General features: G+C 43.4%; 1 protein-coding gene across 1 annotated transcript; it reads right to left on the bottom strand.

Moving 5' to 3' along the window:
- Nucleotides 1–490: 490 nt before the first annotated feature.
- On the bottom strand, nt 491–26,001 carry MORC3 (MORC family CW-type zinc finger 3). The gene is made up of 17 exons (XM_030957091.1): nt 25,919–26,001; nt 20,430–20,502; nt 18,951–19,083; nt 15,671–15,885; nt 14,493–14,640; nt 13,076–13,223; nt 12,859–12,990; nt 12,462–12,581; nt 11,959–12,056; nt 9,792–9,896; nt 9,564–9,686; nt 9,379–9,453; nt 7,303–7,345; nt 6,186–6,370; nt 4,877–5,708; nt 4,589–4,752; nt 491–2,122 (listed from the first exon to the last, which is right to left on the bottom strand). Exons 1-17 carry the CDS (start codon nt 25,955–25,957, stop codon nt 1,969–1,971), a joined length of 2,787 nt encoding a protein of 928 aa, XP_030812951.1. The 5' UTR covers nt 25,958–26,001; the 3' UTR covers nt 491–1,968.
- Nucleotides 26,002–26,752: the final 751 nt, after the last annotated feature.

Here is a 26,752-nt window from a genome sequence, read left to right as displayed (position 1 = left end):
CCAGTCCCCACAGCCCAGGGACCCCCAAACCCTGACCCACAAAGCAACCCCTTCCTTCTCCATCTCTTTGCAGCTGAGGGACAAGGACGTGTATGGAATAGGGGATTTAAAAATTACTTTTACAGAAGTTCTGAGGAGTTCCACAGAAGTAGGAACTGCCTTAGGATGGTGCAAGTCCACGTGCTCGGTGAATTTCTGAAGGCAAGGAAGCTCATCCATGAATCAACAGCAGAACTTCCTGAAATTCTGGAATTTCAGCTCTGGAATTCAGCTGAATTTGGAAATTTGGAAATTTCCAAACTTGATTTTGGAAATTTCAGCTGGATTCTGGAAATTCAGCTCTCTGAAATTCAGCTCCATTCCATTAACACCCTCTGGATTAAACCAGTGCTGCTTTTTCCATATCCAGGACATTCCCATCCCATTCCCATCCCAGTCCAACACCAGACTGAGCCAGGCTTTATTTAGAAACAAACGCAAGTTGGGATGCTGCAAACTCCGATTTATATCTTTTTATTTTTTACAAAAAATACATTTTAACAAGTAAATAGAAACCATTTCCATAAGTCCACCGTTGTCCAAAGTGTAAATGTACATTGTAAATTTGCCATTTTTAATATAGACATGTGTTCTATTTTGCCAGTTGTCTACAAGAAATTCAGCTACAGTCTGATGAAACATAATAAATAATGATTAAGAAATGGAAAAGCTACACACCAAGAAATGGGAAATATAAACTTTGCAAAAGTCATACATAGTTACATTACAGCCACCTCTTCCCAAATCAAACATTCAATTTCTCTTTATAAAGTACAACAGTAGTGCATTCCCGTTATTGGCATAGAGAGAGATCTTCACTGAAATACTGTCCATGGAAAGAATTCCACTGAACTACAACTCAAAGGGACACCAAGGGATTAACTCAGGACAGTAGCAGTGCAAAAGCCAACAATATTGGCTTTATTTAAATTAGAAAAAAAAAAAAGATACTTCCTAAGAATTAATATATTGAACACTAATTAAATTATTTTTTTAATTTCAAAGCAAGAATAATTTTTCTGGATCGCTCTTTGGGTGACCAATTCCACCAGAGAGGAAAAGATGGATTTGCTGTCTTTGCCACCCAGTTTGTCATTCCCAATGAATTGGGAACAAATCCCTGCAGCTGGCTGGGAATTTCTCTTGGTACCATTGCTTCCAGGTCTTCCCATGATCATGGAAAAATTGGAAGATTTAGAGCACAAAACTCTAAAAGGGGAGATGTGAAAAAGAGGAATTCCCTTTTCCTACCTATAATAAAAACTGTCTAAAGCTGTTGAAGCTGAACATTTTCACCCTGTTGTTTACACCAGAGATAAAGAAACATCCCTCCTTTTCCAAGTGCTTCCATCCAACTGGTCCATCCCCAGTTTTCAGGATAAAACCCTTAAGAACCCTTCTTTTGGTAGTACCACACAAATATTCTCCAAATATGGCCCAAATTCTCACCTACTACTTACATTTCTATCCCATGAATGCAACACAGAACACTGCTGGGAGCAATGGAACATCACTGTGGGATACAACAACTCTGGGAAGGAAATCAAGGAAGTTCTTTTTTTTTTTTTTTTTGCATTTCTAAGATATTCCACTACTTTAGAAGAGGAAATACTCACAGGTATTAATGCTTATATAAGATCCAAAGTCAACCAAAAGGTGTCTGTAGAAAAGTATTAAGATTCCTAATAGTAAAAATATCTGCAAATTTAATTACAAATACATTTCCAAAGCAAAATCCTTAATTAAGTACATCAAGGTGGGTCAGTATTGACAGTGTTCCTTGAGGAGGAAGTGAACAGCTAAATGTGGAATATTTACACTGAGAGATCCACCTATGTCAAATATATAAAGTGAAGCAGCCCCATTTACAGTCTGGAACCTACAGGTTATAATGGAAGAGCAATAAAACTCTGCTAAAACACCGAGATTTTAAGTACTGCTGATTTCATGCATTTGTTCCACCACTTGCCCTAAGATTTCATCCACCACATCAATGTCATAATTGACTTGCTGCAGGTCCAGGTCGGGCATGATGGTGGCCAGGAGCTGTCCCACGTTCACTCGGAGAGAGCGGAGCTTCAGGCTGGGGAGAGAGCAGCACAGCATTAGCTGGGGATGGAATTCTGTGTTCAGAGCTCACCTAGCAAAGCTGGACTCATAATCCAGCCTGGAGGCGCTCCATGACTCCCATAAACCAACAAAAAAATGGATGCATTTTTTCTTGATGCGGCTGCATCAAGGTTATTTCTAAATCTACCACTTTTTCGAAGCTTCTCTTCAGTTTTCAGCTTCAAGGGGGATATTCCCTCAGTTTCAAACCAATCCTAAACTGAATTCCTGTCAGAAATATTTCAGAATAAGCATTGGTACAATCCTTTCCCCCACACCACCTGTATTGCTCAAAGCAGTATTAATGCCTGGTATTTTTATCCATTTAGAAACCCAAACTACCACAACCCACGGGAACAAAAGGAGAGAAAAAGAGAGAAGGCAAGAAAGAGGAGTTTGTCCAAAGGCTTTAAAATAGAAATAGGAAGTAAGAGTTATAGCCCAGGGAAAAGGCTCTGCCTCCCTTTTTTTGGTTTCTTTCCTGCATGTCCTTGCTGTGTCCTCTTCCTGATCAAATTGTTTTGCCATGAGCCATCCCTTCTGTGCCCCATTTCCTTCTACTCTCAGATCCTTTATCCAGCTCTCCCAATGCTGCCATATCTCTATGAACTTGTGAGGGAAGTTACTTCCAAGTCCTGCATTTATTTGCTAATTCTTTTAATAAACACATATCAGAGCCATAAGGAAAAATAAAATTAAACGCTGTCAGGTAATTTTTTATGTGGGTCAATTTCTTTTTGAAGACTGAGAGGGGTCTGTGGAAATTATCCAGGTTATTTTCCACTCTGCCAGGGTGTCCAGAGGTGGATCCAGCAGTCCCTGGCTGGGCTCCCAATGCCCGGCAGCAGGGAGGAGTCACCAGCCCGGCCCAGTGCCACCAGCAGGGCGCACTGCTGGCTCACTGTGCCCTGCCACCCCCACACCGCGGGGACTCCCTCCGGCTTCTGCCCCGGCAGGAATTCACAGGTGCTCTGTGCAATTTACAGAGGATTTTTTTCCAGCTCGTTTGTCCAATTGGTCAAAGTCCCTCACAGCAGCAGCTCTGCCCTTCTGAGCTCCCCAGTTTGATGGCATCAGGAATTTATTGAGTTCATTTGGCTTTGTCACCCAGGCCATGAATCCCAGAATCCCCAGGGCTGGAAGAGAACTTTGGGATTATCCAGTCCAACAGTCACCCCAAAATGACACCCCCAGGGCTCCTCCTGAACAATCCCACAGACAGTGACTCCAAGCCTCCCTGGGCAGCTCACCCCAAGGCCTGCCCACTTTTCCAAGGAAATTTTCTTTGCCAATCTCCAACCTGAGCCTGCCCTGGTGCCATTTGAGGCCATTTCCTCTCCTCCTTTCCCTGCCCCTCCTGTCAGGAGTTGTGCAGAGCACTGAGGTCCCCCCTGAGCCTCCTTTGCTCCAGGCTCAGCCCCCTCAGCTGCGTCTCCCAGGCTGTGTTTTCCAGCCCCTCCCTGGCCATGCTCCAGCCCCTCAATGTCCTTTTAAAGTGGCACAGAACTGGACACAGGAGTTGAGGTTCAAAAGCCTTTTCCATTCTTGACCTTGCTGCTGTTCCCCAGTTTGCCCTCAGCCACCCCATGCTGCCGGTCCTTACTCCCTTTTGACTCACATGGGGCTCCGGGTGGTTCCAGGCAGATTTATTCCATGTTTTCCCTGGGATTGAGGCTGCAGTGCCAGGATGGAGCTCTGGCTGTCCTAAATAACTGCCTTTTTCAGGAATGTTAACTTCTGGAGATACTACAAGGCGCTCTCTCTGAAATGCCTCTCATTGGTCCCAGGGATCAATTTGCTGAATTGATCCCTTGAGTCCCCTTTTATCCCAGCTGATGCTCCCCCTTGGATTCTCCCCTGGCAGGGACCTCAGCTCACTCTGCTTCTCCCTGCTCTGGGTTTTTTGTGTGTGTCCTATTCCCACTTCCCAAGAGCTCCAAGCTCTCCAGCTGGAAGTTTCAACCTTTGTTTAATTCCAAGACACACCCCAGACCCTGATTCCACAGGATTTGCCTGCAGCAAGGTGTTCTTACAGGAAAGTTTCAAATCCAGACTCTTCAGTTGATTCAAGAGAGAAAAACAGACTCTCAAAGTGAAGTTCATTACACAGCAGAAAATAATGATCACCCTCCTCTTTCCTGCCTCCCTTTTCTCTCCTTAGTTTGCAAATTGTGTTTAGAAATTATACAACATTTGGGATATTTTCAGAAGTATCTGTTTGCTATTCTGTTGTGGCCAATCCTGCTCACACAAATCACAAACATCACTTAATAAAAAAGAAAAAAACAACATTAGTTAGGAGTCACAAAAGGCAGTAGAAAAGAATTGCAAGCATCACATTTTATTATACAATTATCAGACATAACCTTCATTAAACATTTGAAATACAACCAAGAAGCAAAAATCTTGAAATAACATCTAGAAAGAACAAAACTGATACCTTTCTCCATCAGAAAAATTTACAGAGTCTTCTACATTACTGGTGGTAGAATCATTTGCACGTGCTACAGCCTGGGGGATTGAAGCTTTTAACTGAGCCAGCTCTGCCTTGAGCTCCTCACACTGACAGGCCATTTGATTCTTCTCCACTTCCAGGACTTCAATCTGCCAATCAAAAGAAAAATAAACCGGTAAAAACTATTCAAAACCTTGTGTAGTAGAAGTGCTGTGAAACAGGGAGTAAAAAATAGATATATTTGAAGTGCCACGAGTGTTTTAGCAGATGTACCTGGCTTTTGTAGCTGTCTCTCTCAGTGGTGCACTTGTCCAGCTGCCTGAAAACATCATCCAGCTGCACTGCCATCTCATCCAGCTCACTCTTGCTGTCCCCATCAGCACATTTGCTGCACTCAGTCTTTAGGTTCTGCAGGGTGCTGCACTGCTCCTTGAGCGTTGCTATCTCCCCCAGGGCCTGTTCATAGAGAGCTGTCACCTCTGCCAAGCTCCTCCCATCAGCGTTCCCCTCTTCACAGGAGGGAACTGTCTCTGTGGCCTGATGGCACATCTCCTTTTTTACATATTTATTATTCATCTCCAAAAGCTGCTGCTCCAGCGTTTCCACCTGTTTGGTTAACGCTTCACATTTGCTTTGGTACATTTCTTTTTCTCTGTTCAATGATTGCAGCTGATTTTTCAGTTCATTTTCCATCTCTACAGATGTCTCAGGAACACCATTGACCTTGTGCTGTTCCTTTTCCATCCCTGGCCCAGGAATCTGGACTGGGATGTCTTCCACCTCCTCCTTTTTCACCACCAGCTTTGGGAGCTCTGTCTGTGTTGCTGAGCTCAGCTGTTCACTTCTTACCTCTGAAGTGGTTGCACTGCAAGGTTCCCCCACGGGAGAGTTTTCCTTCTGCTTCTCCTCCTGATCCAAATTGATACATTCTGTTTTTACCACAGGAACATCAGGATCTGCTGAAGGCTTTGGGGTGCTGCTCTCCTCTAAGATGATGACATCTTCATCATCATCCTCCTCCTCGTGGTTGTTGAATGTTTTGTCACTGAGCCGAGGTGTCTTTAGGGACACTGGGGTCGCACAGCTCTGCGTCCTCCTTTTGAGACTGAGGAGGAAAATATTAAAGTAATCACTTTATTTGCTTAAATGCTGCCAAATCATTTGTTACAAACCATGTGCAGTGTTTCTCTGTGCACTGTTCAAAAATTACCACTCCAGAAAATCACTGCATGGGATTTTAATCAGAATAAATTCCTGTAAAAACAAGTGCCTGCCATCCACACTCCAACATTATTCTGAAACACACCCTGTATTTCCAGAAACATCCCCACAGATTTCAGAAAAACAGCCTATGGAGTGTGGAGAACACAAACTCTGTTCCTGAGCACACAAATCACTAAAAATGCTCCCTTGGCATTTTCTTGCATTCACTTTTGTACTTGACAAAGTCTCCTGGAGCTTCCCATGCTCCCAGAATTCCCACAGGAATTTCAGCAGCTGAAGGTGCCCCCAACACCATCATTTTCATTCAGTTATTAATTTTAGAAATAAACAGGAATCTCCTTTGTACAGGTCCACTCACCTGCTATCAGCATCCAAATGAGGGGAAGATACTTTAATTAAAATAGGCAGAGATCTTCTAACAGAAGCATCTGATGATTTTGGTATAAATAACCTTGGAAGAGCTTCCTTTGCATTTGGAGATGAGAATGTTTTAAAGTCTTTACTTGAAGAAACAGATGTTTTTAATAGTATTTCATTATTGATCTATAAGACAATGTAAGTTAAGAATGGAAATAAACAGATATTAGTAGATTCTTCAGGAGAGATTTAAGCAATTCTTTATATACCAACACCTAAAATTCTGACATTTCCATATCCAAGTACCTCCTTGACCCCTCAGGATTCTGAGATGATAAATGCTGACTAGACTACTGCAAATCCCACTTTTTCATTTTAAAGTGCTGTGCAGAATCCCAGGCAAGAGCTTTTCCCAAGCTGTGTTTCTGTCTGGAGTTTGCCCATCAGACACAAACTCCAGGACAGACATCCCTGGGAAAGCTGCTCAGGATTCGCTCAGTTGGCCCAGAATGAGCAATTATTTCACTTGTAGAAATTACTTTTGTACTAGGGGAGATGTAATGGCAGAGAAACAGTAAAATGAAATCAGTAAGTTAAAACAGCACACGCAGCATCTCTTGTCCAGAAATGATCTTAGGTCAGAAACTGACTTTGAATGCAAGAGAAATGAAATCCCACTTAGAAAATTTGATTCTGAGTTACAATCCAGACATTCCCATCAAACACCTTGATCTGCATCTGGATTTAATCTGAATTTGAGTGTCTCCTTGCACAAGTGTAGCTGTTCCACCTCTGACTATCCCCACTGAGATCCCCACTTTTAAGGGCATCTTTACTTTCTATCCTTATCACATCTTTCTCCAACAAATCCCCTTTCAGGAACTGGGAGTCCTGCCACAAAACCAGCCACCAGTGACTGCCATCTCCTCCAGTTTGGCGACCTTTGTCCCTCTCAAACTCCTTCCTAAGGAGAAAGAAGTGGCGGATTTTCCATCACTGGGCAGCAAAGAAAGGGGATTTTGGGTTTCCTCATGGTGAGCAAATCCTGCAGAGCCACCAGAGTACACCTGGATGCTGAAGCAGACACAGGGCAGGCTCCTGCCAGCCTCAGCAGTTACCTGGTGGCTGTACTCCAGTCTCCTCTTCAGTTTCTCCCTGTCCCTGCACAGCAGCAAGGAAAAAATAGAAATGAAAAGCTTAGATTCAAACTGTTCATTGATTATAAAAACTAAATTTAAGATCTAAAAGCAAACACAATAGTCCTCATCTCAGCTAGATACAATAATCCAAGTATTCTTGTTTATTGAATGAAAATTTCCTCAGGAAGCTGGAAGCTTGTCTGATGTTAGCTTAACTTCCAACAAGTTCCCTCTAGATTATTTATGAAAATATTTACAACAACCACAAACTCCCTCTTCTAGAATATGAGGCAGCATCACAATTACCCAAATCAGTTTTTGTCATACACCTTAGCTAAGAACTCTTTTATTCCTAAACAAATGTATTGATCCTTTCAATATGCTTCAATGTGCACCTTTGAAAGTTACACAGCCAAGATCTCCTAACAGCCCTCAGAGTTTGCTTCTGGGACATCCCAACCTCACTATTGATGGCACCCCACACTGAAATGGGAAGCCCACTATGTATTTATTGATGGGACAGCCCAAACTGATTGTTCATTTATTGATGGCACATCCCAAACTGACTGTTCATTTATTTCTGGGACATCCCAAACTGACTGTTCATTTATTGATGGGACAGCCCAAACTGATTGTTCATTTATTGATGGCACATCCCAAACTGATTGTTCATTTATTGATGGCACATCCCAAACTGATTGTTCATTTATTGATGGCACATCCCAAACTGATTGTTCATTTATTTCTGGGACATCCCCAACTGATTGTTCATTTATTTCTGGGACATCCCAAACTGACTGTTCATTTATTTATGGAACATCCCAAAGTGACTGTTGATTTATTTATGATATGTCCCAAACTGATTATTCATTTATTTATGGGACATCCCCAACTGATTGTTCATTTATTTCTGGGACATCCCAAACTGACTGTTCATTTATTTATGGAACATCCCAAAGTGACTGTTGATTTATTTATGATATGTCCCAAACTGATTATTCATTTATTTATGGGACATCCCAAACTAATTGTTCATTTCTTTATGGGACACCCCAAAGTGACTGTTGATTTATTTATGATATGTCCCAAACTGATTATTCATTTATTTATGGGACATCCCAAACTGATTGTTCATTTATTTATGGCACATCCCCAACTGATTGTTCATTTATTTCTGGGACATCCCAAACTGATTGTTCATTTATTTATGGCACATCCCCAACTGATTGTTCATTTATTTCTGGGACATCCCAAACTGATTATTCATTTATTTATGGGACATCCCCAACTATTGTTCATTTATTTCTGGGACACCCAAACTACTGTTCATTTATTTATGGAACATCCCAAAGTGACTGTTGATTTATTTATGATATTCAAACTGATTATTCATTTATTTATGGGACATCCCCAACTGATTGTTCATTTATTTCTGGGACCAACTCTGTTCATTTATTTATGGAACATCAAATGACTGTTATTTATTTATGATATGTCCCAAACTGATTATTCATTTATTTATGGGACATCCCCAACCGATTGTTCATTTATTTCTGGGAATCCCAAACTACTGTTCATTTATTTATGGAACCAAATACTGTTGATTTATTTATGATATGTCCCAAACTGATTATTCATTTATTTATGGGACATCCCAAACTGATTGTTCATTTATTTATGATATGTCCCAAACTGATTGTTCATTTATTTATGGCACATCCCCAACTGATTGTTCATTTATTTCTGGGACATCCCCAACTGATTGTTCATTTATTTCTGGGACGTCCCAAACTGATTGTTCATTTATTTCTGGGACATCCCCAACTGATTGTTCATTTATTTCTGGGACATCCCCAACTGATTGTTCATTTATTTCTGGGACGTCCCAAACTGATTGTTCATTTATTTCTGGGACATCCCCAACTGATTGTTCCCACACTGCCAAATCCTCTGGAACATCACCCCTCTGGGAGCTGCACTGTCACCCCAGCTGCTGCACAGCTCTCCTTGGTGGTGTTTAGTGTTGGGAGCCCTGTAACAGTCTGCAGAACTCACTTTTTCTTGTAGGTTTTCTCGTACGTGGGGTGTATTAAATCATCATCCTCCGGCTCTTCTGGCACGTTACAATTCCTGAGGGAAGGAAGAGGACAGAAAAAACCCCACAAGAGAAGGAGCTGAAGAGCCCTGCTGCTGCCAGGTGGGGTGTGAGGGCTGGGGGTGTCCCTGGGTTGTGTCCTTACCTGAACTGGGGGTCGGGGTTCAGGGAGCAGTACCACTTCTCCGGCAAGTGCTCGATTCCGTCCGGCAGCTTCCGCCACTTGAGGCACGCGTCACACTGCACCCACGTCTGGTCAGGCTGTTTCCTGGGCAAAACCAAAATAAATCAGCATGTGCACACCAGAGAGGGCTCTCCTGCCACATAAACCAGGGACAGTGTGCTCAGCTCTCTGCTGTCACATGGGACTCACTGGATCTCCTCGACGGGCAGAGCTAAGGGATATTCCTCGTTTTTCTTGGTTTTCATCTCGTTCCAGTAATCGTTGAGCTTTTCTCCCAGTGCTGCTATTGTGAGTCTACAAAGAAAAGAATTTAAAGATCACCTTGAATAATCCAACTCAGCACAGAAAAAAACTTTATAAACTCCAGTGGCAGAAAAAGTGCATGAACCACTTTAATACTTCTAATTGCACAAGAGTGAGGAAAAAACTTTTCTAAAAGCTCTTCCTTTTATAAAAAGCTTTTATTTAGAAACCTGTAAAAATGAGGAATCGTCTGAATTCATGTTTGTCAGGAATAGAATTTCTGGAAATACGAGTCAGAGCACAAAGACTGAAATTAAGAGTGCTGCTGATGGACAGAGCAAATCCTGGAGGGGCTTCACCAGTTCAGCCTCAACCAGAGAATTTTAAAAAAGCACAAAACCAATCCAGCACCTGCCCCTGGTTCTGGCTGTTCCTGCACATCCCAAGTGCAGCTTCATGGCTACTCTCAGGCTGATGTCCAACTTCACAACAAGGAGCTGGCAAACATTTGATGTAAAGTCTGTGCTCTGATAAAAGCAGCAGCTCAGTTTCACTCAGGGTAATTTTCAGTTTTGTTTCTGAGTTTTTGTTTCCTGCTCAGGGCACATGGTGCAGCTCAGGGATTCCCAGAGCTGGCACACCCAGGAGGGAGAGGTGAGCAACAACAACAAAGCCCCCAGGGGAGGGGAGGTGAGGACAGCCCCTGGAATTCAGCTCTGAGCAATCCAGTGGATGAGTAACCAGCCCAGCCCTCCCTGGCCTGGCTCAGCACCTGCCCTGGGCCTCAAACCAACACAAATGTTTGTGCAGTGAACTCAAAGTGTGACCCAGAGCTGGATCCAGGTCACCTCAGCAGGGATTGCTGAGCCAGGGGACACAGAAGGGCAGAAAGGAGCAGAGAGGCATGGATGGGACCACGTCCCTTCGGTGGGGAGGGAGAAGTGCAGGGCACCTTTCCATCAGGTTCACAACTTTCCAGCCCAAAACATTTTGTGAAGCCTGGAGCACTCCTGGCACAAAAAGCTTCCCAGGAGATGTTTCAAGTGTGGTGTCACTGTGCCCACCCACATTCCAAGTGCAGGGGAGGTGGCTGGGAGTAAAACCAGAGAAAGCTGGGGAGTTACATTCCCATTTCCCAGTACTGAAAGCAGAGGTGAAATGCAGCTGCTGCTGCCTGGATGGAATGCAGCTGGCATGGGGAACCTGCTCCTGGGTGACAAAGAGCACAGCAGAGTGGGGACACCACAGCCAGGTCCTGCTGGAATCCCTGCAGGAATCCCTGCAGGAATGGCAACTCCATGGCCCCAGGAGCTGACAGAACACAGAGCAGCCAGGACAGGAGAAGCTGTTTTGCTGAAGCAGCAGCTGGGTGAAATCCCTCTCCTCAGATGAACTTGGCTCATTATAATTTAATTGTAAGATTAACTCACACCTCCACCCCAAAGTTATGTCCAGGAACAACTGGATGTGGCACTCGAAGGTTTGGAGGTCTTTTCCAACTTAATGATCCTCTGATTCTTCCCCCTTGTCTGGATATTGACTTAATTACATTTTTGGACAGACTGGTTGGGCACAAAGTTCCCAGATTTCCTGGGGTGCTGACAGACAACTCAAACCCAAGGGATTGAGGAAATCCCCTTTCATGTGAAGTGCTCCAAAAACCCCAAAAAGTGGAAAAATTCCCTGCTCCCTGTGCCTGCCCAGGGCATTCCCAGTCCCTGCCCCTCTGCCAAGGGAACTGCTGGTGCCACACACAGGAAATGCTTCAGCATCACCAACACTTGCAAACAATGCCCAGAACTTCCACATTAAAATCCACATTAAAAGAACTGCTGGGCACATGGAAAATGCCTCCTCCTGAACAGCCACCAAAGAATATCCAGGGAAAAACATGGGAACAAAGTGGTGTGGATATTGTGGGAAAATATTTATAAGGAAAGGGAAAGAGACAAAGAGGGGGCAGACAAAAAAGGGATCTAAAAAGAGCTGTTTGCATTTAAACCAGGTTTGGCCACAACAACAGGAACTTTTACTCTTCCTATTTAAAGAAGCAGCTTTATCAAATGTTTCCCAGGAAATGATAATATGGGCTAGAAAATGCAGATAAAAATACCTGTATTCATTGGTGTAGTCAAAATCTTGTTTGTTGTGAGTTGGTTTTAGGAAGTTGCATTCAATAATCCCAACAACACCCACACCCATGTTGTTTGCCTGCAAGGAATTAAAGTTTATCAGGAAAACCAACACAAAATCCATGTCAATATTGCAAGAGTTTGCTGGAGGTAATTATTAACTGTATCTACACTGGGTAAAAAGAATTTTCTGGCTTATGACTCCTCTGCAAGGAGAAAGTCTTGATATAAACCCCCTAAAGAACAAATCCTCTGCTCCACCCCTCTTTTTGTCCTGAAAGATGTGATCAGATTCATATTTTTGTATCAAACAGCTCGAAACCAAACAATTTAATATAATTTTTAACTGCTGCACACAGTAAAAAAGGTGATTGTATAAAGTATACATCAATATCTTGCTTTCCATCCATATTCTTTTTTAAAATCAGTGTTTGAATGAAATTTTTTTAAGATGTTGAAATATTCTGAAGCCTCAATTTCTTACCTTTAACTGACAGCCAACTCTTTCATAAGCTTTGATGAGTCTGTTTTTGTGGTACATCATTATTCCATAATGATCTTTGTTCCTGCAGTTAAATCCAAAAGTAATTCTGACTGTTTTGGCCTTTGAGCAGATATTAAGGAAAAACAGGGTGAATCTCATGAAACACAAAAAAATTAGAGTTACTCTGAGTGGGTCTTAGAGCTTTCTTTTCTTATATTGAGATAATTCCTTCCATAGGACTTTAAAAACAAAAAAAAACCCAAAAAACCAAAAAAAAACCAAAACAAACAAACAAACAAAAAAAAACCAAACCAAAAACTGACCCAAAATTCTTTAATATATCTGAACAAAACCCAGTCACAGAATTCAGTTCTGCAAAGGAAATAGTAAAGGATACATTGAGAAATTTGGGTCTGTAAATATCCCTCTCAATGAAGGCCAGACTTTTGGAAACCAGCTGTGTTTTCACTTTCTGCCCTCTCAGGATGATCTGCATGGTTGGCTTCAGGTACAAAATACTGCAGTAAGCCTATAAAACAGATTCTATTAAAATTAAAACATTTGCACCCTCCAGCTTCCAAAAATAATGCCAATTTTAAAAATCCAACACGTACTCTTAGGGAGTAATCACTTTCTGGAACAATCTGGTCCATCCTCTCTTGTTTTTTGTAGCCTCTTTTGCCTGTTTCATCCAGGTCTTCTGGAATTCTGATGTCGTATTTGTCCTTGTCAAAGTCAAATTCTGGTTTGTCATTTTTATCTCTAAGAATGAAGATGGGAAAATGTATTAATTATAGGGGAAAAAAGCAAATACATGAGGAGGTGTTGTGGTGGAGCCAGGAAAGAAGGACAAAAAGGGGAATTCCTCAGAGATTTGCTAAAATACACATTTGAGTCCAGCTTCCCATTTTTAAACTGCTTGTTCCAGTTATTCCACAAAGAACCTCCAAATCCTTCTGTGTCTGCATGCACTGAAAGAAAATATGAAATTAATGAGTGGTAAGAGAATGGATTTCTTTTACTTTCTAAGATTCCAGATGCTTCTATGTTTGCGCACACTGAAAGAAAATGTGAAATTAATGAGAGTTAATAAACTGGGTTTCTCTTAGTTTCTAAGATTCCAAATCCTTCAATGTTTGCATACACTGAAAGAAAATATGGAATTAATGAGATGTAAAAGACTGGATTTTTTTTAATTTCTAAGATTCCAAATCTTTCTATGTTTGCATACACTGAGAGAAAATGTGAAATTGATGAGTGGTAATAAACTGGATTTCTCTTAGTTTCTAAGATTCCAAATCCTTCTGTATTTGCATACACTGAAAGAAAATATAAAAAAAAAAGAAAAAAGATTTTACTTAAATATCCAAATTTCTATGTTTGCACACAATGAAAGAAAATGTAAAAAGAGTAAAAGATTTTTTTACTTTCTAAGATTCCAAATGCTTCAACGTTTGTATACACTGAAATAAAATCTGAAATTGATGAGAGGTAAGAGACTGGATTTCTCTTAGTTTCTAAGATTCCAAATCCTTCTGTGTTTGCATACACTGAAAGAAAATATGGAATTAATGAGATGTAAAAGACTGCATTTTTTTATTTCTAAATCCAAATCTTTCTGTGTTTGCATACACTGAAAGAAAATATGGAATTAATGAGATGTAAAAGACTGGATTTTTTTTACTTTCTAAGATTCCAAATCTTTCTATGTTTGCATACACTGAAAGAAAATGTGAAATTAATGAGAGGTAATAAACTGGATTTCTCTTAGTTTCTAAGATTCCAAATGCTTCAATGTTTGCATACACTGAAAGAAAATATGAAATTAATGAGTGGTAAGAGACTGGATTTCTTTACTTTCTAAGATTCCAAATTCTTCTATGTTTGCACACACTGAAAGAAAATATGAAATGAGTGAGATGTAAAAGACAGGATTTCTTTTACTTTCTAAGATTCCAAATGCTTCAACGTTTGCATACAGTGAAAGAAAATATGGAATTAATGAGATGTAAAAGACTGGATTTCTCTTACTTCCTAAGGTTCCAGATGATGATCCTGGTGCCCTTTTTGCCCATGATGGCATCCAGCTCTGCCAGCAACTTCTCCTCAGTAGAGAACAAGGAATGGGTCAGGATGGCCTTGAGGCTGTTCCTGGATTCTGCTGGGTCACTGATCTGCCGTGGGCACTGTTAAGGACAGCGACTGGGAATGCAGCAAAATGTCAGAAAATGGGGAAATTTCAGGACTCACTTCCCAACTTCTCTTTCCACATCTCAGAACTCCTACAAGGTTAAAAGTTTTAGCTGATTACAGCATCTCCCAGAATTTTCTGGCTTATGACTCCTCTCCAAGGAGAAAATGTTGATATAAAGACCCATATATAGGTTTGAAAATTTAAAAATTTGATATAAACTTTTATATAAATTAATTTTTTGATATAAATGATACCAAATTTAAAATTTGATATAAAATTATATTTTTAAAATTGATATAAATTCGAAATTTTGATATAAATTTGAAACTTTGATATAAACACTGATATATAAATTTGAAATAAATTTTACATAAATTCATTTTTATATAAATTATATCAACTTTAAAATTTGATATAAAATTGTATTTAAAAATTGATATAAATTTGACGTTTTGATAGAAATTTGACATTTTGATATAAACACTGATATATAAATTTTTAATTTTGATATACATTTTAATATAAATTATATCAAACTTGGAAATTTGATATAAATTTGAAATGTTGATATAAATTTGAAAAATTTCTCCTCTCCAAGAAGAAAATTGATATAAACATCCACATGTAAATTTGAAAATTTGATATAAAATTTTCACATAAATTCATTTTTTATCTAAATGATATAAATTTGAAAATTTGATATACATTTGAAATTTTGATAAAAATTTGAAAAAGTTCTCCTCTCCAAGGAGAAGATTTTGATATAAACATATACATCTAGATTTGAAAATTTGATATAAATCTTCATATAAATTCATTTCTGATCTAAATAATAGCAAATTTGAAAATCGGATATAAACTTGAAATTTTGATATAAACTTGGAATTTTTCCTCTCTCCAAGGAGAAAACTTTGCTATCCACACCCCCAGAAGCAGCCAAAGCTTTCCTTTGTGTGGCGTTATCCCCAGATCTGGGCCGTAGCTCCAGTTTGCCCCGGGTGTGCAGGAAGGATATGCTGGTTGGTGAAGGTGACGATGGGAACCATGACGTGCTCTGCCTTGGTGACCTCCAGGAAGGTCTGGGACAGCAGCCCCACGCTCATGGTGTCGCCATTCTTGGTGAAGACGATGGCGTCCTTGCCCAGGCGCATGGAGCCCGACTTGAAGCCGTTGCCGTAGAGCCCCACGGGGACGCGGCCGTTCACCACCGACTTCTCGCTGAAACCGAAGCTGCAACAGGGAAACACGGGAGGGTGAGGCCTCAGCTTTGAGCTTTTATGGTGTTCAGAACCTGTGCTGCTTTAGGATGTACTTCTGAGCTTCACATTATGGGATGGTGAGCTCTGTGCACAGAGCAGGGAGACAAAACAATTCCTGCTCCAGCTGGGCACCAAGGACAAATGACCCAAATCTCAGCCCAGGAGCACAAACACCGTGGGCTGCAGAGAGAAAAACAAGCAGGGTGGGACTGTGTTCCAGACTGCAGGGCAAGATGTATTCTATTACCATCTGCATGGCAGTTATCTTTTGTCAAGTGGGCAGTTTTCCTTATCTCTTCCACGATCACTCCTCCCTCAGGAGGGGACCTCTGCTGATAACAGTCATTGAATGTCCCTGCATGGCTGATAAGAGCTACAGCATCCCATTGGGAGATGTGAGCCCAGGGGAGGAGCCAAGCATTCCTACCTGGATATAATCTGGAGATTCTGGAACACCAGCACAGCTTCTGCACTGGTTTCCCCAGAGGAACAGCAGCTGCCTCTTCTTCCACTGGATCATTGGAGGAAAGACTACACCCTTTTCTCCAGGATCCCTGCTCCAGCAGAACCACCCCTGACACTGCAGGAGGACTGCAGCCACAATTCCAATGGGACTGCTGCCAACACCCTGACCCACAGGGTGTCAGGCTGTGTTCTGACTCTGTCAGTGTTGTTTTAGTTTACTGCATTGTTTATTTTTATCCTTTTATTTTCTTCCCTATTAAAGAACTGTTATTTCCTGCTCCCATATTTTTGCCTGAAAGCCCCTTAATTTAAAATTTATAGCAATTCGGAGGGGTGAGGAGAGTTTACATTCTCCATTGCAGGGGAGGCTCCTGCCTTCCTTAGCAGACTCCTGTCTTTCCAAACTGAGACAGACTGCATAACCTAAAGCTGGAATTGGACAATGATCTCCAAGATGCAAATGGAGCAGTATTGTATTTGTGGGGTGCCTCGTGGCAGGGAGGAATGATGACTCTGACTCCATGTTCTCAGAAGGCTAATTTATTATTTTATGATACTATATTATATTAAAGAATGCTGTACTAACTATACTAAAGAATACAAGAAGGATACTTAGAGAATGCTAAAAGATAACAATGAAAACTCATGACTCTTTCCAGAGTTCCCACACAGTTTGACCCTGATTGGTCAGTAAGTCAAAACAACTCACATGAAACCAATGAAACAATCACCTGTGGGTAAACAATCTCCAAACACATTCCACATGTGAGCACAACACAGGAGAAGCAAATGAGATAAGAATTTGTTTTGCTTTTTCTCTGAGGCTTCTCAGCTTCCCAGGAGAAATCCTGGGAAAGGGGTTTTTTTCCAGAAAATGACTGCCACAGAGCAGAACTTACAAAAGTGAGAGACCTGGTGACTGGTTGTCCATTTTGGGACCATTTTGGTTCATCTTGGGTGCAGCCCTGGCTGGGTTCTGGTGCTGCCCAAGGTGCATCCATGGAGTCCTTTTAATAAATCCCTGCTTTATTCTTCAGCTCTGCCCAGCCTCTGCTCTAGGGCAGCATGCACAAGGCATCAAGGGTGGGAAAAAATCCCTACAAAACTTGAGGGTTCAAAAGATGCAAGTGCAGGACTTGGCCAATTATTTAACCCAACCCTCTTGTTTTAGAGGTCAGGGATTCCTGAACAATTAAATCCCAAAATCACCTGGACAAAGCTGCTAAAAGCACACAGCAAAAACTCAGGGGAATCTACTTTCAACTTTTAAGTACAGAACAGAAATATCTATACTTAGAAATAAGTATGGAATTAAAAGTTTGGAATTGGGTGAAAAAGCATTTTTATGGGATTCTGGTAGTTATTCTGTAATTCCACAATAAATACTAATAAAATCCCCTATCCCTGTCTTTTTTCTCTCTCCACTTCCTAGAAAAATTTGATTCACAAGTTTTCCATTTCTGTATCACACTTCAAGTAAAACAGGGAACTGCACATGGAATTTAGGATTTATTATGGTCTCTAACAGAAAAATAGCAGTTTGAATTCAAGCTTGTTCAAATTTAAATCTGCACGCAGAGCAATGTTTTAAACTAGGAGAGAAATTGCACAGAAAACTTTTAGCTCCTGTAGAAATAAGAGAAAAATCAGTTCCAACCCTACAGAATATTTAAAGGTAAATAGACAATCATTTAAAAAATAGAAAATCCATTAATTTTTCTACAATGCATTCTATTATTAATATTCCAATGGGTTTGAGCTGAAAATCCCTTTTTCTCTCATTCACTAACTTAAACTAAAGCAAGTCTGTGTCCACAGTGACCAAAATCCCCTCTCAGGGGGTGCTTTTGTGCTTTTAGCACTTCACGTATATTATTATTATTATTATTATTATTGTTGTTGTTGTTGTTGTTATTGTTATATTTGAATTGTCCTTATCTCAAATAATAATAATAATAATCATCATCATCATCATCTCAGGGGGTGCTTGGTGCTTTGTGCTTTCAGGAATTGGATCTCATATATTTCATGTACCAAATTATTATTATTATTAATAATAATAATAAAAATAATAGTAAGAATAAAATATTTGAATTTTCCTTATCTCCAATAACAGCAACAACAACAATAATAATATTGATTATGGTGATAGTAAAAATTAAATATAATAATATTAATAATATTAATATTACTATTAATAATATTAATAATATTGATATTACTACTACTACTACTACTACTACTACTAATAATAATAATAATGGTAGTAAAAACAAAATATTTGAATTCTCCTTATCTCCACTAGCAGTCACTACAGAGTCTCCACAGCATAAAGGGAAGGCTGAGAGAAAGGATAAAAGGAAATTATGAGGTAAAAGTTCCCTGACAAAGTTACAGGGAAGCTTTAGCAGCATCTGCCTGCTCTGGAGTCTCACCTGGACCTTTAGAACCTTCAGAAATGCTGAATTTATCAGCAAAACCATTGAATTACAGATGAGAAACAGGAATACAGTGAGCAGTAGCAGAAGCAGAGGTGGAATTTGTAGCAGGCAGGTGCCAGGAGGTGCCCACCTGAGCATTTTGTGCAGCTTCTCAGAGTTCATGCCGTTGCCGTTGTCGGTGAAGGTCAGGCAGATGTTGTCGTTGATGACGGTCTTGTCGATCCAGATCTGTTTGGCACTCACATCTGGATCATAGGCATTGTCTGAGGGCAAGGAAAGCAGCGTGGGACACCAGAAACCAAAAATTAACTGAGTGCAGACACATTTTAAAGTCAATCAGAGTGTTAGGATGGAAGAGCAGCATCCAACCCACGAGAACCTCACCCAAACCAACACAAAACTCCCCAGATTATCAATGGCAATGACACAAAGACCAAAGATGGAGCTGCAGGTGAGCAGCTCACAGGAGAACAGAAAATGAAACCAAGGCCAGGTTCCAGTTTCATTTCCTGCCTGCAGAGCAGCTGATGCAATGTCTGCTTTCTCCCAGCCCTTACTGAGGGGAGCTGCAAAATGCTTTAGACTCAACTTTCTGTTTACAGGATGTGAAAATCAAACACGAGTAAAGAGAAACCAGGGCTCCACAAAGCCCTCCTGGCAGCAAAGCCAGGCCCACCTCAGCTGCCCCAACACCACTTCTGTCCATCTCTTCCCCTCATCCCCAGGGATTTGTGAGGGGGAGGAAGGGTGGGATGTGATGGCACCTCTGCCTCTCTGCCTGCTCCCCAGGTTCAGCTGAGAGACAGAAAACAGCTCAAGCCAATAAAGGAATCACAGGTTGGTGACTGAAACCTTGGCAGGTTTCTTCCTATAAACTTTAAGTCCAAATTGCATCACAGTGAAATATTTCTTAAAATGTATTTCAGCATCACAAAAGAGGACAGAGAGGTACGGCTGAGAGTTTGGAAGTATTTGGCGTGTGAGAAGAGCTGAGTTGATTGAACAGATTGCACTCCCAAAACAGCCAGGCCTTTCCACAGCCACAGGGCTCTGGTTTCCTCCTTTGGGACAGCTTTGGCCTCATCCAGCTGAAAAATCCCTGCTTTCTTCTGTTAGGTTGATTTTCTGGAGTGAGGGAAAGAAAAGGAAAGGGGGGAAAGGAAAAGGAAAAGGGGGGAAAGGAAAAGGAAAAAGGGGGGAAAGGAAAAGGGGGGAAAGGAAAAGGAAAAGGGGGGGAAGGAAAAGGAAAAGGGAAAAAGGAAAGGGGAGAAATGTGTGACATGGGGAGCTGCTCCCTTTGGCAGCAGCAAAGTGCTCGGTCAGCTTGGCTGGGGTCCCAAGCCACACCTCTATTTTGAGGAACCAGCTCATCACTTCCCGACTGTGGAAAAGAGGAACACTGGAGATGTCCAATTAACTTCTGCTCAAAATCAAAGGCAAGATGATCATCAAGAGCTAACAAACAGATGCACAAGCCCCAGGTAATGCAGGTAACAGGACCATAAAAAAAGCAAAACACTGAGGATATTCAGCCAGGTCTTCCCCTAAAAGGAAGGAAAAAAGGTTTGTAACAAGAAACAAGGATTATTCCAAGCCATTGATCACCTACCTATGAGTTCTGCAATTGCACTGAAGGGCCAGGTGTGACTGGTGGAGTTGGTGTGCAAGAACTTTGGGCACAGCTGGAATAAAGCACAAGCAGGGCATTAGTTTGTGCTCTCCAAGGCAGAAACCAGGCTGTTAAATAAAGGAAATTTCATGAGGCTGGTTTGGACAACACCACCAAAAGGCTGTAATTTAACTGATTTCTGGATATTGGCAGGAAACATTTACACAGCTCTTGAAGAGGAAATCCAGCACATTCTCAGCATGGGCTGTCATCCTCACATTCTTTACCTTTATGAAAATGTAAGGAACTATTGCTATCTAATGATACCAGAGGTTATAGAAAACATCAAAGCTGTGGTCCAAACCCAGTAACAGAAGCTCTCAGATGTTAAAAACTCACATTTTAAACCAGGAGGATTCCAACTTCACATGAAGAGTGAGCAGCACCCAATACCTTCTGTGGGGCACTGTCTGTGCCTACAGCGACCAAAATTCCCTCTCGGGGTGCTTGGTGCTTTTAGCACTTGGATCTCCCACATTTCATGCACACAAAGGCACAGGCACTGCCAGAATTGGATGAAAATATGCAAACACAGCACCTCCTTATGGGATGTAACTCGGAGATGTCAGTGCCAAAGGAATTGCCAAGCAGCCCCAGCCTAGGCTCATATACATTCACTTCAACACTTGGAAAAGCAGAACTAAAAATCCATGTGAGTTAAGGACCTGTCCATGCAATATTTGGAAAAAATTTAACTGCTGCAGCTGCTCGTTGTGTTTGCATTACCCTTGAGGAAATCCATGGTTACACTCCTACAAAGCCTTTAACACAAACCCCTGCAGATTTGCTCGAGCCCCCCTGCCAGAGTCGTGGTGATGGCACAAAAAGCAGCACCTATGAACACAAAACACTGAGAACTGCCCTTGTGCCACTGAGTTACACAAAAACCACAGCATAATCCACATTATTACACTGAGAAAATCTGAGAGAGATTTTAAAATGCTGTGTACATACCCACATTGCATTTTTACAGAGTTACTTGTTGACAAGCACTTCTATCAAGGTACGAAGTGTAAATAAAACACAAGTGTAAATAAAAGTGCAAATAAAAGCAAGCAGCCACCTCAAAGCTCCAAGGTGAAAAGGAATGATGCCAAAAGCAAATCCTAGAGCCACAAACCAGGCACAGAGCAGGAGAAAGGCACAGGGAGAAGCAGCAACCCCTTGGTTCAGAGCCAGGAGCTGTCACCTCGATTCTCAGGTCACAGCAGCACATGACACAATTCCAAGCGCAACCCAATCCCTGCATTTCTCCCTGGAGCCCCAGAGGGAGCAGACAGCACCTTCCTCGCTGCCATCTGTGCTGCAGAGCTCCAGGTTTGCAAAATCTGGTGCATGGAGTCAGGCTAAGCCAGGGAGCTCCCAACAAACACTTCCAAGTAATTCTGAATCCAGAAGAAAATTCCTCTGGGCTATTAATGGAAACCTCACATGCGCCATGGCATGTGGGCAAAAGGATCTTGGGATTTCTCCCTCTGCTGTGCAGGAACTCAGGGGATCCTCAGAGCCCTGGGCGATTCTCCAGCATCTGCTCCTTGGTTTTCTAAACTTCAGGATCAAAATCCACCAGAAACGACTGGTGGGGCTTTTCCTCACCTGAAATCCATCCCTGGCAAAACGAAACCTCATTTAAAAATCCCAACCCATCACAGAGATGCACATTCAGGGATTTGGCATCTGCTCAGCTCCCTGCTGAAACACTGAACAACTCCAGGCACACAGGAGGCTGGAAGAGCTGGATTCCCTGCTGGATTCATTGCTGGATTCCCTGCTGGATTCCCTGCTGGATTTATTGCTGGATTCCCTGCTGGATTCCTGCTGGATTCCCTGCTGGATTCATTGCTGGACTCCCTGCTGGATTCATTGCTGGATTCCCTGCTGGATTCATTGCTGGACTCCCTGCTGGATTCATTGCTGGACTCCCTGCTGGATTCATTGCTGGACTCCCTGCTGGATTCATTGCTGGATTCCCTGCTGGATTCATTGCTGGATTCCCTGCTGGATTCATTGCTGGACTCCCTGCTGGATTCATTGCTGGACTCCCTGCTGGATTCATTGCTGGACTCCCTGCTGGATTCCCTGCAATCTCAGCAAGAGGGACTTGGCAAGAAGTCCTGACTGTGGTTTTGACAGAGGCATCAACTCACACTTGGGAATTTCATGGAATTCTTGAGGCTGGCAAAGCCCTGCCAGCCCATGGAGTGCCAGCTGTGCCCCATGGGCACCTTGTCCCCAGCCCAGAGCACTCAGTGCCACCTCCAGGGCACACCTGCAGGGATGGGCACTGCAAAGCTCCCTGGGCAGCTCTTTCCAAACCCTGAGCACCCTTTCCAAGAAAAAATTCCTTCTGAAAAGGAAGCAGCACCTCCCCCAACCATCAGACAACACTGAGGAAGGACAGAAAGAACCTCAGTGTCACCCACAGTGGCATCATCACCAATAAATGTCTTTTTTTGCCTGTGAACCAAACCATTCTGTGTGCACAGCAATCAAAGCTTGCCTGTGTAACACAACAGCTCCACTGCTGTGAACCACTGGGAATTGTGAAAACAACATCCCAGGAATCCTGCTGGCATTCTCCAGATCAGTGCCTGGGAGAGGGCTTGAGAAAGGCTGCAAGTGGTTCACAGCACTGGGAATTGTCACAGGTACAGGAAGGGCAAGATGGGAACTGGAACCAATCTCCCATTCCTCAGCAAAAGCTGAGCATGAGTGCCACAAGGAATTCATGGGAAAGTTAGCTCAGAGCACACAGCACCACCTGATCACAGAATTCCACACTGCCCTGGGCTGGGAGGGATCTCAGAGACCACCCAGACCCAACCCCAGCCCCAGGCAGGGACACTCCCCAGCAGAGCAGGATGCTCCAAGCCCCATCCAGCCTGGCTCTCCTCACTGAAAAAGGGCAAAAAATCAGATTAAAGAGCAGCAGAACAGTGGTTTAAGGCCATCAGTTTTGTAGTTTCCTCCAGAGCAATCCAGCAGTCAGCAACCACTCCCTGATTCCTGATGAACTCACCAGGAAATATTTCAGTCCGTTTGTCATTACACTTCATTCATCAATGCACCACTTTAATTAGCTCATAATTAATTGAGATTCAGTAAGAGCTGAACACTCATTTTGCCAATCCAGCTGTTTTGCTCACTCAGCCAAACGTATTTCGTTACTAAGTGGGTTTTGTTTAGTAATTTCACTTTTTCTGTGCAGCCAAATGCTGCTCAAACCTGCAGATCTGAAAGTGACCTGTCCTGAGAACAGCATCTATTGATAACAGCAAATACTGAGGAATAAAATCGTTTATCTCTCAAAAATGACAGGCAGCTTTGGGAATTTCAGTTTCCCACGCCTTGCAGATCCTCAGGTGCGCACAAATCCCAAACCTCTGCAGAGTTTGCCTCATCTTAGGAACTTACTGTTTGCAAATAATAAATTTGTGTTGTGTCACCCATCATCACTACAGTAATTCATTCATTTGAGTGAAAAATGCAGCTTGGTTTAGCCTGCATTTATTTAACAACTTCTTGGGAACAACTCTGCCATTCTCATGGAATTATTGAGGTTGGAAAAGCCCTGCCAGCCCATGGAGTGCCAGCTGTGCCCCATGGGCACCTTGTCCCCAGCCCAGAGCACTCAGTGCCACCTCCAGGGGACACCTGCAGGGATGGGCACTGCAAAGCTCCCCGGGAATCTCCTTCCAAGGCCTGGGCACTCTTTCCAGACAGAAATTCCTCCTGAAATTTCTCCTGCCAGCTACACACTCCCAGGTCAGCCCTGCTCAATGAACCACATCAAGGGACCGATCCAAATTAAAAACCACTCTTAAAATATTAACCTGGATCACTTCCCTGAGCTGCTTCATTGTTCAGCTGGACAAAAATATTGCCAGAGCTCCAGCAGGAGATGAATTCCAGGCTGGGAATGAGTTCCCAGGCCCTCCCAGCCTCTGAATCCAAGGGGAATATTTTATATTCCCAAAGAACTGTGCCTATCAGCTCTCCCCACCATTCTCTGCATTACAAAGCTTTTTACAAAACTGCATCAGCTGCTTCACCTGAGCAAAAAATAAATAAAAAAAAAAAAAAAGAAAAACCTTACAAAACCCACAGCTTTCACTGGAAAGCCACTGAATGCAAATTCTCAGCTGTGCCTGCAACAGACCAAAACAAAGAGCAGCATAAAAATAATTCAGAAAGTTACCAAGTGCATCTTGTTTCGTTTGTAGTTCTGAGAGTTTAGCTTGGCCAAGTGATTTCAACCTGAAAGTGATTTTAAACTCTGAACTGCCACATGCAAAGGCTGAGTTTTGATACTTTTTCCTCTCAAGACGACCAACAATACATCCAAAAAGTAATAATAAATCCAAATCTTTATCTAAAGAAGCAGAACAATCCAGCTACAATAAAAATCACACAAAGTGTGGATTTCAAACACAGTTGCAAGAATTTAAGGCCTGAAATCAAAATCAAAATGCAATTTTGGAACTTCAAGGAGATGATGTTTAGGGCTCATCTCCTGAATAATTTATTTTAGCAACTTTTATTAGGGTAATCTAAATTCACATTAAGGTAACAGAAACGGATGTTAGGGTAACATAAATCGATAGCAGGTGATAAAATTTCAGCCAGAGGTTCGACTCAATGATCTGGGAGGTCTTTCCCATCCTAAATGATTCTGTAATTCCAGCAGTGCTGAGCATATTCCAACACACACTTCTTCACACTCAATATTTGTCACTCAAATATTTCAGAAGTTACTCATCAGAGCACTCCTGCTTCTTTTCACTGTCCTAAAGCAAGGTGATGAAAACTGGTGAGATTTAAAGGCATTGAGTTGGAAAACCCTCCTGTTTCCCCTGAGAAAGCAGCTTTAACTTCATTTCCACCGGCACAAACAAACGAACCAATTGCCACAGCAGCTCAGCAACAACACCGCGACCGAAAACCCAACACAGCAGCACCGAACTGCGCGAACACTCATCGCTCTCAGCTGCAATTAGGGTTAAACTGTAATTAGGCCGCTCGCAATAAAAGCAGTTAAGATTTGGAGTTACAAGTCGGCAATTAGAGGTCACGGCGCTCACCAGAGGCGGGGAAATCCCGCCCCCAGCACCGAGCCCACCCCCAGCCCTCACCTTCCCCTCGCACAGCCCGGCCGGACCCACAGGAGGGAATTTTCCCTGGTTTGAGCCGGGATGAGGGCGGGAAGCCCCCGGCCCCACGTCCCCCACAGAAACCCGGCAGCGCTCCCCGCCCTCGCTGAGGGAGTGACCCCGGAGGTGCCCAAGGCCAGCCTGGACGGGCTCCGAGCAGCCCGGGACTGCGGGAGGTGTCCCTGGCCATGGCAGCAGGCTGGAAGGAGCCGGTCCCGAGCGGGTCCCCCGGGTGCCGTGCCCCGGCCGGCCGCGGCCCCGCCGCCCGCCCGCACTCACCGCGCTCAGGCGGATCCCGCCCTGTGTTTTCGCCGCCATCTTCAGGCCGCGGCCCCGCGCGCGCTTCCGCCTCCCCGCGGCCTTTCGCGCTTCCGGCGCCGGGGGCGCGCGCGGGGGCGGGCCTTAGGACGAGGCCACGCCCCCTCCCAGCGGTGGGCGGGCTGGGGCTGAGGGCGCTGTGAGGGGATGGCGGCGGGGGGGGAGTGAGGGCGTGGGTTGGGTTGGGACAGTGCTGGGATATCACCCAGGCCAGCTGTGCCCGATCGCCGCCTTGTCCCAGCCCAGAGCACTCAGTGCCACCTCCAAGGATGGACACTGCAAAGCTCCCTTGGCAGCCCCTGCCAAGGCCTGAGCTCCCTTTCCATGGGCAAATTGCTGCTGCTGTCCCAGCTGAGCCTGCCCTGGCCCAGCCTGAGGCCGTTCCCTCTGCTCCTGTCCCTGTGCCCTGGGAGCAGAGCCCGACCCCCCCGGCTGTGCCCTCCTGGCAGGGACTTGTGCAGAGCCACAAGGGCCCCTGAGCCTCCTTTGCTCCAGCCTCAGCCCCTTCCCAGCTCCTCAGGGATTCTCCAGCCCCTTCCCAGCTCCTCAGGGATTCTCCAGCCCCTTCCCAGCTCCCTCAGCCCCTCCTGGGGCTCCAGCCCCTTCCCAGCCCTGTTCCCTGCCCCGGACACCCGGAATCAGCAAAAATGCTGAAATGGAAACTGGACTGGGGAGCCAGACAGGAACACTCAGAGTGCCTGGAGGGCAGGGACGCTGTGGGAAAGTCCCAACTGTGCCCCAGTGGGAAAAGCCCTGGGGGTGCTGGTGGCAGGGGCTGGACACGAGCCCAGGGGT

This window comes from Camarhynchus parvulus, chromosome 1 (genome assembly GCF_901933205.1).
Source record: "Camarhynchus parvulus chromosome 1, STF_HiC, whole genome shotgun sequence".
NCBI lineage: Eukaryota > Metazoa > Chordata > Aves > Passeriformes > Thraupidae > Camarhynchus > Camarhynchus parvulus.
This window is presented reverse-complemented; position numbering and strand designations above follow the sequence as displayed.

Coding starts and splice junctions, on each gene's coding strand:
- MORC3 (XM_030957091.1), bottom strand. CDS start 25,957: ATGGCGGCGAAAACACAGGGCGGGATCCGCCTGAGCGCG. Junction 15,886..18,950: donor AAGCTGCACAAAATGCTCAG/GTGGGCACCTCC, acceptor TCCCTGTTGCAG/CTTCGGTTTCAGCGAGAAGT. Junction 9,687..9,791: donor CTGCCCGTCGAGGAGATCCA/GTGAGTCCCATG, acceptor GGTTTTGCCCAG/GAAACAGCCTGACCAGACGT.